The sequence below is a fragment of the Oryzias latipes genome, chromosome 14, assembly GCF_053564925.1.
Source record: "Oryzias latipes strain Hd-rR chromosome 14, Olatipes_Hd-rR_3.1".
In the NCBI taxonomy this organism is placed as follows: Eukaryota; Metazoa; Chordata; class Actinopteri; order Beloniformes; family Adrianichthyidae; genus Oryzias; species Oryzias latipes.
This window is the reverse complement of record NC_136250.1, coordinates 22094647-22114148: the sequence shown is the minus strand read 5'-3', so window position 1 is coordinate 22114148 and position 19502 is coordinate 22094647. Positions and strand designations below refer to the sequence as shown.

General features: G+C 40.3%; 1 protein-coding gene across 3 annotated transcripts in view; it reads left to right on the top strand.

The window, feature by feature from the left end:
* The window catches only part of spns2 (SPNS lysolipid transporter 2, sphingosine-1-phosphate), a 64383-nt gene that overhangs the window by 2517 nt on the left and 42364 nt on the right, over nt 1-19502 (top strand). For all 3 annotated transcript variants that reach the window (XR_002874576.2, XR_002874575.2, XM_011483746.4), the window contains exon 2: nt 16010-16075. Coding sequence is in view for 1 of the 3 variants with exons in the window: in XM_011483746.4 (XP_011482048.1) it covers nt 16010-16075 (66 nt within the window). In the remaining 2 variants the exon portion in view is untranslated. The remainder of the gene's footprint in view (nt 1-16009; nt 16076-19502) is intronic.

Genomic DNA, 19502 nt, shown 5'->3' with positions numbered 1-19502 from the left:
CTTATCCACAACAATGATGGGAAAATGGCACTCACCCATGTGCAGCGGTGGCGTGAAAGATGTGGATCTTTCTGCTAATCCCTCGTGTCAGAGCTGAAGCTGCATCACACAAACACACGGATGCAAAGGTTAAATGAAACGCGTCCTCAAACCTCTACGGCTCTCCCTTAGCTCACCCAAAGCAGAGAGTTCGAGCTACAATCATCAATCACAATGATGTTGTCATTTTTTTTTAATTGTCTGAATAAAGTGAAGCTCATGCTTCACTCTTCCATCTCTGATTCTCCTCAGTAAACCCTTCTTAAAGCAGCTTTTGAACATCTGCTTTGCTGTTGTGACTTTAGTGGGCTTCATCAAAAGACCTATAAAGTCATTTGCTGCTCTTCTGTGTTGTGGGGTTTAAACACAGAAGCTCTTCTGGTTACAGTCAGAATGTATGAACTCTTAAAGTCCCACTTCGATCATCTTTTGATCTATTACCAAAGCGTTCCCAGTGGTCTTTTAATTGATTAGGCTGTTTTTTGGCAAAATCAAAAAACCTGTGTCGTTCTTTTAAGAGGTGTTTCTCTTGTTGCAGAGCAGAGATTTGCCTCTGAATTGTGGCCAATGGCGCAGAGCAACCCTTCCGTTTCCTGCTGCTGAGAGCTCTCTGTTTACACTTTTTCAGCTATTGGATGTATCAGAATGGCTCTTTTTCAAACATCTGCTCCTAATTTACAACGATTTGAATAAAGAAATACTCAGAAATGCAATTTTAAGCTTAATTTTCTTTATATATGTCCTCCATCATCAGAAAAATGTCACAAGAACAAGTTAAAAACACTATTTTCATCGGAATGAGTCTTTAAGTTTGAGGAAGAACTGTCAAATTACATGTCGGAGCTGTAGCACTGAATGAAAGGGCTGAGTTATTAAAAATGTGCCGGTTAGGTTCAGGTCTGACCTGGAGTGCCCCTTCACAAGCTTGTGGCTGTTTTTACCTCTGAGGCAGCGTGTCCTGGATCTACGAGCCCATTCTGTCACTGTCATACTGGATCGGCAGCGAGGAGAAGCTGCACTGGTGTGGACGGATGAGTTCCTCTGGCCCTCCTGCCGTCTGCTAAAATATAGAAGAGAGTTTAGATTTGGAGGTGTACAAGGTTTAATTTAATTTGAGGAAGCTTTGAAATCTTAAATCCTGGTGTTGGTCCTCTGCAGACGGTCCAAGCTGCTCGACAGCTTATCATAAAGAGAGGATTACAGTTTTTTTCTGAGAATATGAGGATACTCGAGGCTGACATGAAGCGCGGAGTTATTTACTTCCTTGGTAAGTGCATTAAATCAAGCCCCCCCATTCTGTGCCAGCTTAGCATGTGTGGGGTGTGGGCTGCTGCTTCTTTTGCACTGGAGCAGGAATATTAGGAAGTGGTGGATTTGCACTTCTGGAATTAAGGTTGCCTCAACCAAGCAGTCATTTTAGGCGTACCCTCACGTTTCCATCCTGCAAGATGAGTGCGAGACCCTCACGTCTGAACCTTTGGCATCTTAAGGCAGAGGCCGTGCTAATAATCCTCTTAAGACAAGCTCTTTTGTTACACACTAAGACAATATAAGATGGAGCTCTGTATCCTGTCTGACTGGCCGAGCGGATTAATCCCCGTTAGCTCCGTCTACTTTACTTGCTCATTATCGCCGTCTACAGAGACCCGAGGCGGTCTTCCACCTACAGCACTCAGTGGGGAACATGAGCGAGTTTTCTGCCTCCCACTGGAGACATTTTTAGCCTAAATGGTAGCTAGAAATGCACAATGCAAAAAAAAAAAAAAAGTTGCATTTTTTTTCTAAGGAAATGTAAGAATCTGTGGTTTGCAGATGAATCTAACTTTCTAACTATTGGAAAATCAGATGAGCAGCCTTAAAATGTATCGGTTTTTGGGAGACAAAATAAGCTTCTTGGAGAAGCTCTGCAAAAGAAACCGTCTGCATGAGGAAGCACCTTCTTGCTCCTGAACAGGGTGAGCGGTTGTGTGGTCCACAAAGAGCTGCATGGGGTTTATCAGCCAGTTGTTTCACACTTCACCCTTTTCCCTCTTTCACCCTCTCTTATTTTATGGCGTTCACATTAAAGGTCTCCGAACAACAGCAGAGGCATTAAAAGGATGGAAGGGCCGCTAGTAATTTACTTTATAAGCTGCCTGCCTCTTTTCGGGCAAGCTTTTTTTTTTCATCTGATCTCAAGCAGGCTTGAATAAGCTGCACTGTATAGAGGAAATCCACAGATTTGCAAAAGGAGGTTTCCCTATTTTGCGTTATTGCCGACTCTAAAATATCGCTTGTGTCCATTAGATGTCAAAGCGGGTGCTTTCATAATTGTGACTCCCCACCGAGTGGACTTTTCCAGACTGGTTTCCCACAGATTTGCCACTAATCCCCTTTATGTCTATATCCAATGGTTCTACTTCTGTGAGAAAACAGTCTGTGTGTTCTTTAGGCTCAGATTTAGCAGACGTCTGTAATAGAAACCAGCAGAATTAGGCAGAGCTTCCTCCTGTGCTGGTGGAGGCCCTTTTTATGTGGCTGCTCCAGATTTTGCCATCAAGCCTCTGAGACACTTCCACAGCAGCAGCTTTCACTTAGTTACCCCAACAGCTATGAGGGTTTCATGGTTTCTGCTGATGGCAGCTTTATGGAGACTTTTTTCACTCAATCCTTCCCCACAGCCGTCACTGTGGCATCAACAGTCTTACAGTGGGTTTGAGGCTGCTGCACAGACCAGCTTTCCTGTATTCGAATCAGAAAGATGTTTGAGAGAGGTCATGTGGAGTTAAGATATTTATTTTGATGAAAACGACAGGTGTAGTAGTTGTAAAATTCCTCAAATGTGCCCACTAACACACTCTGGAGGAGGCTGCAGCAGGAAAAAAAAACGCTTGATTTCTGAAGCTTGTATATACGAATAAACTACGGTAGTTTTGGAATAGTCGTAATATGCTCTCATTTGCTTACATGACCCTGAAAAGGTCGATGGTTTGTGGCGTGTCTGTTTTAGATTTGTCAGAGTGAAGGTGGGCTAATTGTGTGAAAGCTGTCTGTGTTTACAGAAACACACTGCAATCACAATCATGTCATTTGTCCTGCAAAGCGATGCCTCCACTGTTAACAGCGCTTCAGCATTTCATGTTTCATTTCATGATTTACAGATAAGGCATTTCAACAAGTTATTGTTTCATAAATGTGTGTTTATAAACTTTTAGCTATTTTGTCTACGTCTCTCTTAACAAATTTATAAAAAAAAAAAAGAAACTAGTGGGAGATGGTTTAGATAAAAGTTAATCAATCTATTTAAAATGCTTAAATTATCAATACTTCCGTAACTCAAGTGGTTGGGATGTTGCCAAAAATGCCATTGATTTTAATTTTTTTTACAAATCAATATTCTTGATTTGTTGTTACTTTTGTGTTTTCAATCCTCAAGACAAGCGTTCCCCTTAAAATGTCATTTTTATTGGTTTATGCTCATAAATCTCATAACTTTTTTGTTTTACACCTTGCAGGACTTTTATAAATGTTAAAAAAATTGCAATGGTTTTTAGTTGAAGAAATTAGCTGGCGAGACAGTAAATGTATGGAAAAACGTACAAAAGTGGTAACTTTCGTTTCAAAATTTAAAGAAAAATTTGTTTTTTGTAAAAATGTTACTCTACTACTACTACTACTACTACTACTACTACTACGTTGTCTCAAAAAAATGGACATCTTTTAGACAGAATTAAAAAGCCTGCGAAAACTCTACAGCTGCTTTGAAAGCCGTTCCATAGCCACGATTTTTTTTTTTGACATGTTCAACATTCCTGCAGCGTGTGGTTGAGTCTTCTGACTGGTGGAGACTGAGAGCTCTGCAGGACGCTCTGGAAAGTCCCTCATGCCATTTGCAGTTTGTCACCAGCAGTTGTCGCCCAGGAAGACTCAACCCTCTGGAGCTTTGTCTTCTTAGGTTTGCTTCCTTATTTAGACCCTGGCAATTAATTGTCTCTTTAATGTTTCACCAAAGTATTGTCATTGTACAGATGACCTTATCTACCACAAATTGTCATGGAGCCTAAAATCTTACCAGTTTCATCCATAACTTGACGTTTTTGGATAAAACCAAAGTAAAAATCTGACTCTGTAAATATTTCATTCTTTTAATTTTTTTGACAAGTCGACTTTGAAAACACCAGCAGTGCTTGGTCCAATCTGCCAATAATAACAGCCAACAATCCCAGACCCCCCCCATTTGTCATTGCAGGGTTCTGTGAGATCATAAAGAGAGGAAAGAGGCTATTCCTTTACTGTAAATGTTTACTTTAAGAACACTCCACCTGCAAAGAATCTGGTTTAGCTGTTTTTGAGGTTTTGAAGGCAAAAAAGGAAACTTCATGATGGTTCGTCCAGGCATCTCCTGACACTGAGCCTCTGAGTTTAAACTGTTCCACTCCCTTCCTGAGTCATTATCTTGGAAGATTGGAGTGTTTACCTGGAGATATTGCTCAAATTGCTCTCTTCTTGTTGACAGAAAGATGCCCGGATGGAAGGAGGAGATGTTTCAGATGTGTTGAACTCTTCTCTGTTTTTGGCCTGTTCTCAAATGACAGTTTATCCTCATCCAAAGAAATGTGAATGGAAAGAGAAATGCTTTCCTCACTCCCTACATTCCAGTTTTAGTGATTTACAATGCCACATTTTATAACGATAAAGTAAAAACACATAAAAAATCAAAGTTCAGGACTTTGATGTATGGCTGTGAATGAATGGGAGAAAAAGCTTGTTGGCACTTGTATCTCAGTGGTTCGATTAAAGTTGCTTTCTTGATGTGATGAAGCAAAACGAGATAGAAGATGACATATCCCCGACCCCCCCCCACACACACACACACACACTCACACACCCAAATTGAATTTTGATCAACAAAATGTGCACTTTCAGTTACCTGTCGATTAAACCAAACAGTCTTCAGGTACTCTCATTAGGAGTTTTTTTTTGTTAAAAACCAACTCCAATGAAAATCTTGTTTTCTGTGTTTTTAACGTGTTCTTGTGGCATTGGGGTTGTGAGGGGCTGTAAGCTAACTGAGCTCTCAGCAACGGGGAAGAGATGAGAGGGTGGGGTTGCTCACTACCCAGAGGCAAATTTCGAATGAGCTACTGCCGCTCGGCAGAAACTATGTCCTAGATAACTGTGATTGTTCATTTTTGGCTAAAAATGGCATGATCAGAATGAAAAGACTAACAATAGATCAAAAAATGATCGGAGTGGGTAAAAAGCCTTTCTGCAGAGGACTCCTACCTTAATGTTGATTTGATTTCGGTCCATACAATGTTATCTTTTCCTGGATTCTAGTAAGCACTGAGCCGAGTCGTGTTACAACCAGAAAATCCATCAATCAAGGCGTAGTTGTGTTTGTGTGTTGCTATATCATCCGCAGCTAATGTTTTGATGTGATGTGTGGTTTTCTGCCATGTTGTAAGATGAAGATGAGATTTGCAGTATATTTTTTTTCTCTTTCATGCGTTGTTTGTTACTGTGCTGGGGGAAAAATACAGGCCTGAATGAGGGCGCTGACCTCTTTCAGGGTTTTAGATCTTAGTGTTAATGACCGGGGTCAGAGGTGAGCTCAGACATACACACACACACCAGCTGGACTTAGTGTTTTCCTTTCTGACTGGTGTAAGCTTCACACTCAGAACTGGATTCCTTTTGAGTTTGTTTTCTAAGGCAGCAGTGATGGGAAAGAATCACTTTGCTCCGCCCTTTACCATTTCACATATTCGTTTGGTTGTTCAGCAGATATTTTGCCAGCGTGACTTAGAAGTGAGGTAAGCATCATTTGGATGTTTATTTTACCGGCACTGATTAAAAAAAATTAGCCTATTAGTGAAGTGTGGGCCTCTGTTCCAGAAACCCTGTTGTTTCCTTTACTCAGGAAAACCACAAATATTTAAATGCATCCGTCTGTTTGCAGCTTGCATACATCAACGCATTTTGACATCAGGTATGAACTGTGCACCTTTACCGACATGTAAGCGGAAAACACTCTGAATAGTATGTTACCTAAGGCTAAATGACTGGAATGTTCAGGAAGTTTAAAAGGCACCAAAACAAAAGAAAAGCTCCTTGAGGTGTTTTCCCACAATGCGAACTCTGTTGAGAATCTCACACTTAGTTTGACAAACTAGACAATTAAAGTGCCATACTTTACATTACACAAATGTATACATTTGCTGCTATTTTGGTTTAAATGCACGTACATTTCAGCACAAAACAAACTAATTAGATCCTAAATACTCTGTACGCCATCATTTCATCTTTGCTTTTTCTCTTTTATTTCTTAAATAATAACTGTATACAAAAGTATTTTTTTATTTATAGATTTTTTTAAAATAATTTTTTTCCAAAAAACAAAACTAAAAAAAACAGCAAAAAAATCAATTTGATGCCAGCTGGGTGGCTCTTTCACCATTATTTTTCCATTTTTCAAATCTTAAGTGCAGTGATTTATTCAGAGAAAATAACCATTCCTGCTAGTTTGAAGCCCAGTTGAGCAGAAAATGCAAAATTTAAACAGTTCTGTTTCTTAAAGGCTTCTTTTCTCCCAGCCTCTAGAAGAGAAATGGGTTTTGACATCTATACAGTCAACGCAACAGCCTGAAGGCATCTTATTGTTATGCTTTCCAGCTCATACAGAAGTCAAACTGAAGTCAGAAGAAGTCTGGCGTCAAGCGGAGAGTGCAAAAAGAAAACAACACGTTACTTATTTTCAAAACCCTTCAATTGTGCTGGTAGAAAATAAAAAAGTTGGAGAAAAATTGTTAGATTTATAGTTGCAAAGTTTGAATTTAAAATGAGGGTGTTGATTTTAGAGTCTGGAAAATCAAAGATGCTGTTTGTAGATTGATTTCATTAAGTAATTTAGGGTAACAAAGGCAGCCTCTTGTTTACACACAATTTAGGCACCAGGGGATTTTAAAAGCTCCCATAAAAACCACAGAGAATCCAGAGAAGAAAGTGAGAGGGAAGACCAGAAATCTCATTAAAAACTCTACATAAGGACTTTAATCCTCCACACTGTTATGTAAAAAAGCAGCAGGATTACTGATGGGTACACCCGTGCGGACGCCGGCTGTGCTTTCTGTTGGCGCGTGCGCTCAGGCACACAAAACACGGGATGAGTCTCGAATGAGTTGCATGCTTGCGTGGTTTGAAACGTTTCAGTCCTTTATTGTTCGAGCGAAAACATGGACACAGTGGATTCTTGTCGTCACAGTGATTCCCATTTCAGTGCTCCTGTTTGAGCATCTGTCTCAGTGTTTGACTCAAAAAAATCATTCCATCTCCACGTTTAATCTGTATTTGAGATTCTTCTCAGTATTCCAGTGACGCTGGTTGGAGTGAGAGCAGCTCATGGATATCCTGAAGCAATCAGCCAGTCTTATCACATCTCAAATGCCTTTGCTACGCCTCAGTGGTTCTCCTTTCAAAACATCTAATGCATTATCTGACACAAACAAGGGTACTACTGGCTGGATGTATTATTGATGAGCTATAGGTTTAGTCTGCGCCACGGATGCTTCACTACACTTCCTTTACGCCATTATCAAATATTTAACACCCACTGGTCGGTACTAATGCAGCGCAGGCTCTGAGCTGAATCCAAAGTCTTTGATTAGTGATGGAAAAGTACTTAGGAATAAAAAGCCCTATTAATCAATGTGGTATAGGCTGCCACTCATGCAGGCGTTTGGTTTTAGACCAGAATGGCTGTTTGAGGATTCAAATCAAAGCTGTCTCAAATGTCAAAGGGGTTTTATTGCTGCAATAAGAGCATGTACATCCTTCATGCTTTCTAGCAGAGCTCTGACTGGATTGTGTTTGACATGGTTGTGTACTTCCGGTGCACAAATATTGGTTTTGTGTCAGATAGGATTCAGTTTTAGGGACAAAAGAATTTATGGGCGTGGATGTCTTGAAATGTACGAGTAAAATATGAATTTGAAAATGCAGTTTTGGTCTTGTATGCATGAAATGACAAAATAATAAAAACTAAAGTTATAAATAAAATAAAAAAATAACATCATAAACAGAAGTACAACGATGACTGATGATATTTGAAGTTCAAAGAGGGCTTTGGATGTAAATGAACAACCTATTCTTCATACTTTATACTCATATAGTATTTTTGCAGAATCACAAGAGATAAACACTGAAAACAATCAATTATGATTAAGTATCTCACAATGTGATAAAATAAAATGTTTAAGCTTCAAAATAGATAGAAAATGCTTTTTGGTTACATTTTAGAAGACTGTCACGTGGATTTTGTTTTGTTTTTGTCTTATTTCAAGACAAAACCATACTATCATCATATCAGTTCATCTATCCACATATCTATCTTCTACTATCTATCTTCTACTTTGATCTAATTTATATGTCCTATAAGTTTAATTTTGAATGCTCTATCTGACTATGTTCTGCATTAACCGGGCTTGGGACGGGCACAAGCAGGACACTGGTTCATGCCCTATTGAGGCTGTATTTTCTTTTTTTTTGTCTATTTATGTGTGTCTACTTGTCCGTCTGTCTATCCATTCTTACGTTATTTTGTATTTGTTTAGTTATTGTATTGTTGGGGGGGGGTTAAGTGTTTTTGTTTTTTTTTTTGTAACTTTTATTGCTTCAGTTAATTGGATATTTTTGTGGGCCAACATGTTTGGGGGGGCAGTTACAGCATTGACCCCCCTTGCCCATGCCCATATCCGGCCTTGTTATATTCCCTTATTACCAAGGCAATGGCCTAAATAGGACACTTCCAGGAGAAAAAGCTATTTCTGGTTGTCCCAACCTGATTGAGGTGGACAAGTCTGCACCCCTGTAAAAAACAAAAAACAAACACTGTGTGCAGAATTATTATTATTATTATTAAAGGATACTGTTACGCTTATATTGTGCCACATACATGTAAATATTAGGTATAAGATCACCATTTGGGTAAAAACCTGCTTTTTGCAAAGATCACAGGATTAACAGTTCAGACTTTTGCTTCAGAATCCTCAGGACTGCAGCTCCTGTTCAGTTCAGACACAACAGCATCTGGATAAACATGTTAGGGAGCAGGGAGAAACCTAAATAATGCTCCATATTTCACAGAGGTATGGATGTAATCAGGGCATCACAGCGGTCCAGTGGGCGTCTGTCAAGCTTTGCACTGTTACATATAGACAAAATGTGAGTGGAATCTCTTTACATAACATAAAGTAATACTCATCATACACCAATGTCTTGGTAACACTACTTTTTTTTAAAAAAGAGTTAGATTTTCATGTAGAGATTTAAAAGTTGAGCAATTTTTCATTTTTTTTTGTTGCTTTTCTGGATTGCCTTTTTTGGATTCATCCAAAAAAAAAAAATTTGTTCACTTACAGAGAACAAATTTTTGGCAGTTCTCTACTTTTTATGATAAATTTAGTTTTCGTTTTTCAGGAGAATCAAATGCTGAAAATGAATAAGAATAGTGTCTATGGCTGTCACGAAAGATGCTATAGATCTAGATCTAGACCTAGAACATTCTATAACTAGAATGTTATGATTTTCATTTTGGGTGGGACCTGCATGCTTTTCGGTCTTCCTGGATGCACAATCTCAAAGCTCATCTTTGGATGAAACTGTTGGAGAATCAACTGCTTGTCGGAGCGCTTTGAATCTGACGCCTGCATGCAGTGTTTCCCACACATCTGTAGAACGTTTCCTCTCTGTGTGGCAGGCAAAGGAAGTGAAATGGAAAAACTGCTCCTCCGCCCAGTGCAGCCACATAGCAAGGGAGGAGAGTAGTCGGTCAGGAACCCACCAGCCGCACTCGGGCATATTTGTGGTCGTCGTTCTCCTGTGCTCCAGTCTGAGCCGCTCTTGCAGCTTGCATCCTCACACATTCAGATTAGGAAAATTCTTTAAACTTCCACTTTCCCCTCACTCATTACATCTCCATTGCTGCTTTCCTACCCAGGCTATTTACCCTGGCTGGGGTCACACAAGAAACAGGGAACACCTCCCTTTACAGGATGGAGGGGAAAGGATCTGGCCACATCAGCACAGTGGTTTACCACTGGCTGTAACACTCTGGCCAGGATGAACTACTTCCATCCAGGGGCTCCTGCTCACAGTGAAACCAGAGGAAAGGGGAACAAACACACACAAATACACACTTAACAATGGAAACACAGGCCTTAAAATAACAAACCAATCCCTGGTGTGGCCACCACCTTTTTCTTGCTCTTGATGACTCCTTTTCTGCGTCACAGTGCCTCACCATCATCCTTAACTGCAAAAGTGGAATGTGATTCTCTTCTTCCACTTAGCCTAGTTTCTCTGAGCCAAAATAGATCAGGAGAGCCACGAATCCACAAGTGTCTGCTGGGGATTTGATAGGAAATCTGCCCCCTGGAAGCTGCCGGAGGCCTCCATGCTGCTGTCTGTTTATGGCCTCACTGGGTGTGGCATGTGTGGGTCAAAGTAATGCTGGCCTTGCAAAAACGTGATGCTATATTTATTTTGAATCATAAAATTTCATTTCCAACAGCAGTACAACACACCTCTGATTTGTTGCATTGGATAAAGCTTGGCCAGAAAATAAATAGAAAATGTATTGTTAACCATCAGCTTTTGTGATACGCAAATTGCAAAAAACGATATAAACTGCGATAAACGATTATCTTAAATGATTGCACTGCTCAAATGCTAGGACAATCTTATGACAGCTTGAAATAGTTAATAATAAAGGCATTTTATGCATTTGACCAATGGGATGGGCCCCTTCACGTTGTTGACTAGGCTGGACAGTGGTGCAATGGTTAGCGCTCTTGGTTAGCAAGAAGGCCCCTGGTTCAAGTCCCTGGGGGAAACAGAATACCATTTGGGGGACCTCTCTGTGTGGAGTTTGCATGTTCTGTTTGCATGTTTTCTGGGGACGTACAAATACTTACTTCATAGATTAATTAGTTACTTTAAATTGTCCCTAGGTGTGAATGTGAGTGTGTACGGGTGTGTGATTTGTGGTTCTGTGACAGACTGGCGGCCTGTCCAGGATGTCCCCTGCCTTCGGCCACGAGTGGCCGAGAGATGCTCTGGCTGCCCCGTGACCCTGAAAGCGACAAAACAGGTTAATTCACGTTGTTGACTGCTGTAATTGGATGGACCCCTTCACATTATGGACCAATCGGAATAACGTCGTCGGTCAATCGAATGGTGCCCTTTATGTTAGATGCTTGCCTCATATGTAAACAAGGGTCATAATGATTTAATTGATGTTGACTTTTATTTAAGTACAAATGTTGCAGTGAAATGGAAACAATGAAGTAGACTTTTTTTTGCTTTTTGTTCGTCTATTGCAAGTCACATTGGCAACGCCCTAATATTGCACACCGCAGGTTTTCCTCACATTGTGCAGCCCTAGATTAAGCTGCAGTAAACATTTGTGTCATGTCTCTGCAGCCTCTGATTGAGATTTATTAGGTACCTACTGCCTGTCAACAGGCTACAGGCACCCTACAAAAAGTACTATTTATATCTGAGATGATCATTCACCATTCATAGCTCTGAATGCACTGTTTGTGGCATGTTAACGTTCACCATTTTGAGTCATTTCTTCTCAAGCTGCCCTGGTCATAAAGGCCAACTTTATGAGCGGGTGGAATAAGTGTCAGCTCCACACGGCGTCTCACGCTGTGTCAACCGGTCCAGCTACAGCAAAACACAGCAGCGCCTTCAAACTCATGAAAGAGGTGCGTTAGTGCCAAAGCAGACTTAAATGTGATGTCATTAAAATGGGTCAGTGGTGGAGGTGAAACATAAAAGCAAGCCACATCTTTGTTTGTTAACCCCAGCGAGCGCAGAGGTGTTGGTGAGGGAGTGGCCTGCCGCTGTGCGCTGATAGCTGCTACCTTGAAAGAAGATGGCAGCAGCAGGTGCTTTGTGTGCTGTCAGGAAGATTCACATTCCTACCATGTTTCCTTTTTTGGCATCATGCTCAGACGCTCCGGCCACCGTGAGGTCTGGGACTACAGAAACTCCTTAATGTGGCTACCTTGAATGTGTCTGCCGCCTGCTGTAAATGTTACTTATTCATCATTTCATTTTTATTGACCGCATGATTGCGGCAAACCAGGAAAAAAAAATCTTCACAGATGTTGACACTGTTGGAAAAAAAAACAGTTTGAATATTTGAAAGGCATTTATTTTGCAATCTTTTGACCTTTATCTCTCTGAGCTTGCATGCAGCATTGCCATGGCAACTAAAGTGTGCAGCCAGCTTGGGTGAGGGTTGAAGCATCAGAAAATGATAAAGAATGAGAGCCGGAGGAGGGGAGACATTGAGAAAGCAAACAGCTTGTTAAGAAAGAGCAGGGCTGGATGGTGTTAAAAGGCGATATAGCAGAGATGATAGACGGGCTGTTTTTTACACAAACACTCTGCTTGTTCTCTCTAATCTCTTACAGATTAGCACAGTTTATGGCACTCCAATCTCATGTGGCTTTAATCTGACTCCTATCTTTTATTTAAATCTACATACAGGAGCGCAGCCTGCTTGCTAAAGCCGTATACAGCAATGTTTTCATTTCTACAGCGCTGTCAGTCAGCGGGTGTTTGAATTTTCAGCTGCAGCATCATGCAGAACATGCTGCTAACTCAACCGTTATTAATTATCTGGTAATTGTGCGCTAAGTGTAGACGGGTGTGGCTCAGACAGGCACACTCTCTGTCCAGGAGGGACGCTCCACCATCTGGTGCGGGGTTCGGGATCACCCTCTCGGCAGAGTGTGTGTGTGTGTGTGTGTATGTGTGCCAGTGTTCAAATGGCCAGGGCTAATGATTACAGTAGAGCAGCAGTCTTACTGTACTGAGCTTTGCTAAGCTGTTGTTTGACGCGCTCGGCAGGGGGACGCGGTCACATCTTCTGAGACGAACTAAGAAGGACAGTGTGATGGGTTTTTACATCAGCTAATAGTGTTTATTTAGTGGATAAAAACTGTCTCCCTAAATGCTTCAATATTAGTTTAGAATATATCCAAACAAAGGAACCAAAAAAGGTTAGCTAAATGTTTTGAAAAAATCCACAGCAAATATAAATTCCCACTCCTGTCATCTTTAATCTATTATTATTATCAAAGTGCTCTCAGTGGTCTTTTAATTATAATTATGCTGTTTTCAGCAAAAATCTAGAAACTTCTTTTCTAGGACATAGTTTCTGCAGAGCGGCAGGAGTTCATTAGAAATTCCCCTCTGAGTGGTGGGCGCAGAGCAACCCCGCCCCTCTTCTCCTCCCCATTGACGAGAATTCTCTATTTACACGCTCTCCTGCTAGCTTACAGCCTCTAATACCCCCAACATAACATTACTGGTGCAACAAAAATGGCGAGTGGAGCTATCCAGGCGTACAGTTTTGATGCAGACGCCAACTCAAGATGAGGAAAACAAAGATGTACATGGATCTATTTGTCTGCAAGTGGATGCATCAGAATGAAGCAGAGCCTTGTGTACTTACTATGTCACAAATGTAATCTTTTTCAAGCTGAATATTTAAAAGAAATATTCAGAAATGCTATTTTAAGCTTAGTTTTCTTTAGAAAATGCCATAAGAAAATATTAAAAACACCAGAAACACAATTTTCTTTAACACAAAAAATTAACTTTGGTCAAAGTTCCATCAATGTCGTTGTGGGTTTTAGTACCAGTTGTTGTTTAAGAATAAAGGAGCAATCTTGTGCAAAAAATGCATAGATGTGTACACTGATAGTACATTTTTTTCTCGAAGATCTTATAGGACCAAAACATTCCAATGGGGTGGGGATGTAACTTCATGGTGTTTAGCTCTTTCTGTGACATATTTCTGCTATAACTCTATTATTCTTACATAGCAAAATCTTTATTGTTGCATTGAATACCTATCTGCCTTTTTCTTTCAACTTAATCCACTGTGAACTTTACAAAGTATGGAAGAAGCATTTGTGCATTCATTGTCAACAGTTGGGAGGACGACTAGCAGCCAAACACAAGAGAAAAGTATTTTCCTTTTATCTGAGTTTGTTTTTGTGCGTCATTTCTTGCTCTTCTGTCATGCTCTGTGAATGCGAAAGCAAATCCATACCATAAATAGTTTTAAGTATTTGTGCATTTTGACTGTAATTATGGGCTAACAAGGGGTAAGAGTAACTATAGTGACTCTGAGAAAACTGCTAGTACAAAAATGCACAGATGTGATAGTATTTTTCACATTTTTTTAGTTATTTATGTAGCATTTTTATGAATGAGTGTCTATCGAACAGCCTTCATTTCAAATGTGAAAACTACAACATGAATAGTGTATATTGTTTTCTACCCTATAAATCAACATTCACTCATTCCAGTGACTTGCATCAATCCTCATACCTGCACAGCACAAGGTTGACCTTGAACACATTTTTCCACCGCATACATAACTCCAACAGGTACACGAACACACAGTCTCCAGAGATCGTTGTCTGGTTGTGTTTCCCTTGTGCTGCTTTTAAAATACAAGTCTAATTTGATTGAAGAATCTTGATCAGAAAATCTAAGAAAACTCATCTCATTACAATTGAACCTTATTTTCAGTCTTTTAAAACATTTTGGTAAACTTTTATCTGTTGCAGAAAATATTTTTTTATAAATTTAGGTTAATTTTCTTTAGCCTTTAGCTAGGATTTAAGTACGTTACTAAGTGCTAAACTAGGAAATATTGTCACATTCTCCTAAATGAGTGAACAGAGCTCTGAGTTTAAGGCCATCATTTCCATACCAGTCAAGTCTTTAGAAGGAGAAGCGAAAGAATTTCCAGTGTCATACTTAGACAGGAATACTTCCTGTAATTTGGGAATGTGAGCAGACGGCTTGACTCAGCCAGCAGGAATCTGACCTATTGTTACCTGCCTCAAACTCTCTGTGTCTCTCTAATCTGTCTCTCTGGTTTCTCTGTGAAAACTGATGCATTTGTTGCTACTGTGCACAGGTGCGGCTGTGAGGCTGTGCAGTGTGAGGGTGGTATGCTGTGCACGCAGGCTGAAAACAGAGATCAGAGCTTCCTAGCATGTTGGTCATGCCTCTGTTTCGTTTTCACAAGTCGTGTTGCAATCCTCTGGACCAGTCTGCAGGTTGCACTACCAGGCACACCACTCCTCATCTAAGTCTGCGATATCTCATCAATTCTTCATGTTTAACGTCTCCTTTTCAAAAATATTGGACTGTTTCACATAGATTCTTTGAACTCGTCTCATCTTTTTCATCTTCATGTTGTTGTAAGATAAAGTTTGAGTCATCTTCAACATTCTCATGATGACGACCAAAATGTCACAGATTTTTTAAAGCGTTTCCTCCTCAAAGATTGTCCGAAACACCGCTGTCATTTACCTGATTGAGGAACTACTGCGATGTGCAGTATGCAGATTTCTCTCATTCCATCCCCGCTGCTCTTGGGTTACATCAGCATGCCTGAACTTCAAAGATGGTGCGGTTTCTCACGGTCCAATGTTGAAGCCCTGCATGTCTCTGCGGCTGTGGAAAGTCACCAGTTCTTCTGACTCTTTTCAGTCATCTTAATTAAACCAAAATGGAAATAAAACCACGTTCACTGCTGTTCTCCCAAGCCGCTTTCATGAGTGGGTTGATGATGGAGAAAGTGGTTGTGTGAGTGTGTCTTTGTGGTTTTATTGCAGAAAATGTGTTAGCATTTTTATATCAAGAATTATTCATACCACACTGCGCCAAACTCATGTTGCCACTCAGTTTTAATCACTGTTTTGCAGTCATGCGAGCATTTAACAGAGATTTAATCTTTTCATCATTAAGTGTTAACAACCTCTAAGTATTACCTTTCTGTTATTCCCAACAATCATAAGTCCTAAAGCACATCTTGCGTGTGATAATATGATACTGCTCGTCTTTTTGTGTTGAAAGTACACTGAGGTTTTCCCTGTTCTTCTGCTTGCAGGTGTTCTGCTTGACATCCAGCGGCATTTCCAGGTATCAGACAGTGGAATCGGCTTGTTGCAAACAGGTGAGGCCTCTTTAATCCCTTAATGGCACATGTGAAAAACACCTGAGCACATTTACTGCATAATGACAGTAATTACTGTGTAAGTCTAATTTCGAATGAATGGAACAATGTAAAGCAGATGTCAAAAAGCCTAAATGTCTTTTGACTTCCACCACAAGAAAAGCTAAATCCTTAATGACCCACTCCGAGGAAAATGGGTTTTTGGTGTTTGTAACATGTTCTTGTGGCATTTGTCTGATGATGGAGGACATAGATAAAGACAATTAGCCAAACTTTGCATTACTGAGTTTTTCTTTATTCAAATCATTGTGAGTCAGAGGCAGACAAAGAAAATCCACTGAGTGGGCCACAAGGCCACATGTAGATGGTTAGATCCATATATGTCAGAGATAATTTTCTGAAGAACTCCTGCTGCTCTGCAGAAACTATGTCCTTGAAAACGAGACAGTTTTTTTGATTTGGGCTATAAATATCGTATTCATAATTAAAAGGCCACTGGGAACACTTTAAAAATAGATGAAAAGATTATCAAAGTGGGTCTTTAATAAAAGTAAGTGAACCATGATTTATTTTATTTTTACACTTGAGGACAAAACTGCAACACATGCAATTGGTTTGGAAATGAGATATAAGTTTAAACTAATTATTTATTAATTCTTAAATTTTATTTCAATGGTCGTAGACATTTAGTCAATTTTGAACAATTCAAGAATTTCATGTTTTCAAATGAATTTATATCAGGCTGCAAACTTAATACAAAAAAGACATGTCTCTAATTTCCCTGTTAACCTCTGCACCAAATTGCTAAATTATTGAAAATAAAAGGTTGAACAGGATTATTGTGGGTAAACTTTCAAAAAAAAAGTATCGAACAAATAATTTTCAAAATTCTCTTGGATAATAGCAACAAAGCTGCCTGTATTAGACTGAGTTGGATTCAAATGGGTGAGAACCAGGTGAATTGGCAGGCTGCACAATAGCCAGTCTATATGCATGCATCCTACATGAAGAGTCTAACTGTGGGGCAGGGTTTCCTCTGCCATAAATGAATTCATCCTTTAGAGAGATACCTTGGAAAGCTCACTTAGTGGAAGACAGGACCCGGTCTTGTCTTTGCGTGCACCCAGACTCATTCAAACACCAACAAACCTGCACACAAAGTCCCATTGAGGACCAGCAGGCAGGTTTGGGTTTTTTGGGTAAGGGAATAGAATACAGTCCAGTCAGTGTTTTCCTCTGCTTCCCCTGGTGTTCCTACTGTGAGTCTGGTTGACTGGTGCGTTATGGACAAAAATATCCAGCTGGAAAAAGTAGTAAGAGTTGGTACGTTGTCAGTGAATAAGTAATTTCTTCACTTAAAAATATCACCTGCAGAGTGTAAACTAATACTTCCGAATAAAAATAAATAAATAACGGTATTTGCCTCCACTGGTACCTTCAGACAGACTAGTACAGCTATACTGAACCTGACATACACATTTTAAAAATGTCTTTTGTGTCTATATTTTTAAAAACATTCTCTTTTAGTCTGCACTGTGAAGGATGTTTTCATTGTCAGTACTTCTCAGACCGCCTCACTATGTGAGTCATACAAACGAACACATTTGCAATGATTTGTTTTTTGCACATTAGCTTGTAGGTCTTGGAAATACCTGACAGCAGAGGCTGTGTCTCTTCACATAACCTTCTTAGGTTTTCTTCTAGTCCAGACTCCACTCGGCCCCTTGTGTCCAGGTGAACTGTTTCTCACACTGACATGTGGAATGCTGGCCGCTCGGCCTTTGAGCTGCACGAGTGGGTGGGTGCACACGGAGGGCTTAGGTAGGAAGAAGGAGGCAGATGTCATTTAGAAACTGGACAGAAAGGTTTTGCATTTTTACTTTGTATCATCTTCCTTACTTCAGAAGGAATATGTGAGCACCTGGCCGCCAGGTTGGTCTGCCAACGGTTCTTTATTCAGCCTGGATTAGCAGGTCAAACTGATCACACACTGTAAGATCCAGTACAGTCCAAGGACAGACTTTAGATTATTTGACATATTTTAGACATGTAAAGCATAACTGCTCGTAATGAACACTTACACAACACATAAGGGTGAAGTAGGTGAACTGCAGGCAGGTCGTACAGAGTTTTCATTTTTTCAACCCCCCTGAACCCTGCGCACCGTACAAGGGGGTCCATTAGAGCTGTAATAAGCGTGCAGCCTGAATCATATACTTTACGAAATTAGACAATCGGAGTATATTTTGTGTGGTTGGTCATGCTGCAGGTGTCCTACGGGCACTTGCACATTACCTGCAGTACTAACGTCCCCACTAACGCCTAACTAATGACCGCAGTATGGAGAAAGGACACCGTGCGACAGCATCACACGTACGTAAGATGCAAAATCTTCCCCAAGCCACTTACCATATCTGGCACGTTCCATTTTCATGACGTCCCTTAAGGTGGCTGTGCGAGCCTCACAGGAACTATAGGACACACCTCCTCCTAAGATGCAGCCGCTCCTCTCTGCGACCCTCCACGTGCCTGGACAACCCAAAAACTTTCAGCTCCTGTACGGATTGACCCGCAGTATGGGTGCAGGGGGGACTAAGTCTTAGAGTTTACTTTGACTCTTGATCAGATCAGTTCACCAAGTTCGAGGTTTGGTAAACAAGTCAGCTGCCATTGACTTTAAAAAAGCTTTAACTTTACAAGATAAATAAACATTCTTACTCCTCTTTTTAATTCTCTTTTTGGTCTTTGTGGTTAGACTTAAAATCTTGACTTTTATACATTTTTTTAAGATGTATTCAAGATAAAAAAACAGGGGCACAACCTTTTGATTGACCACCAAACAGAAGCTCTGCAGCAAACGTACGGAGTGTTTGAACAACTCCCAGTCTTGTTTATATCGTTTATTGACCCAATTTTTGAAAAGCTGAGGTTTAATGATGTCATGTCAAGCCAGGATGGTGACAACCACGAAGCAGAAAACTGGTTTCAAATGAGTCCAAAACAAACCAATACGTTTCATCACCACACGCTTCTTCAGTGTCTTATACAGTCACTGCAGTAAGCTCTTTGTATTCCAGCTGGGACCTGTTAGGTTGGCGTTTGCATGTTGCACAGTTCAGAACCTACCAGCATTAATCCGACTGCAGCAACCCCAGAAATAGTTCTTCAAAAAAATACACCTTGGTCCATCTCTTGCCAACAGCGTAAACATTTATATTTTTAATTGGTGTTTGCCATGTGTTGTGTGCTAACTTTTGTTTACTCGCTGACACCACATGAGCAAAGCAGCCTGTGGAAAGCTCAGCCTCCACAGCAGCAGATCTATTTTTGTGGTGTAATACAGATGCTTTTAAAAGCCCCTTACACAATTGACATGAGGCATTTGTTAGTGTTTTGTGCACGCGGATCGTCACTGCCCTTTAGAGGC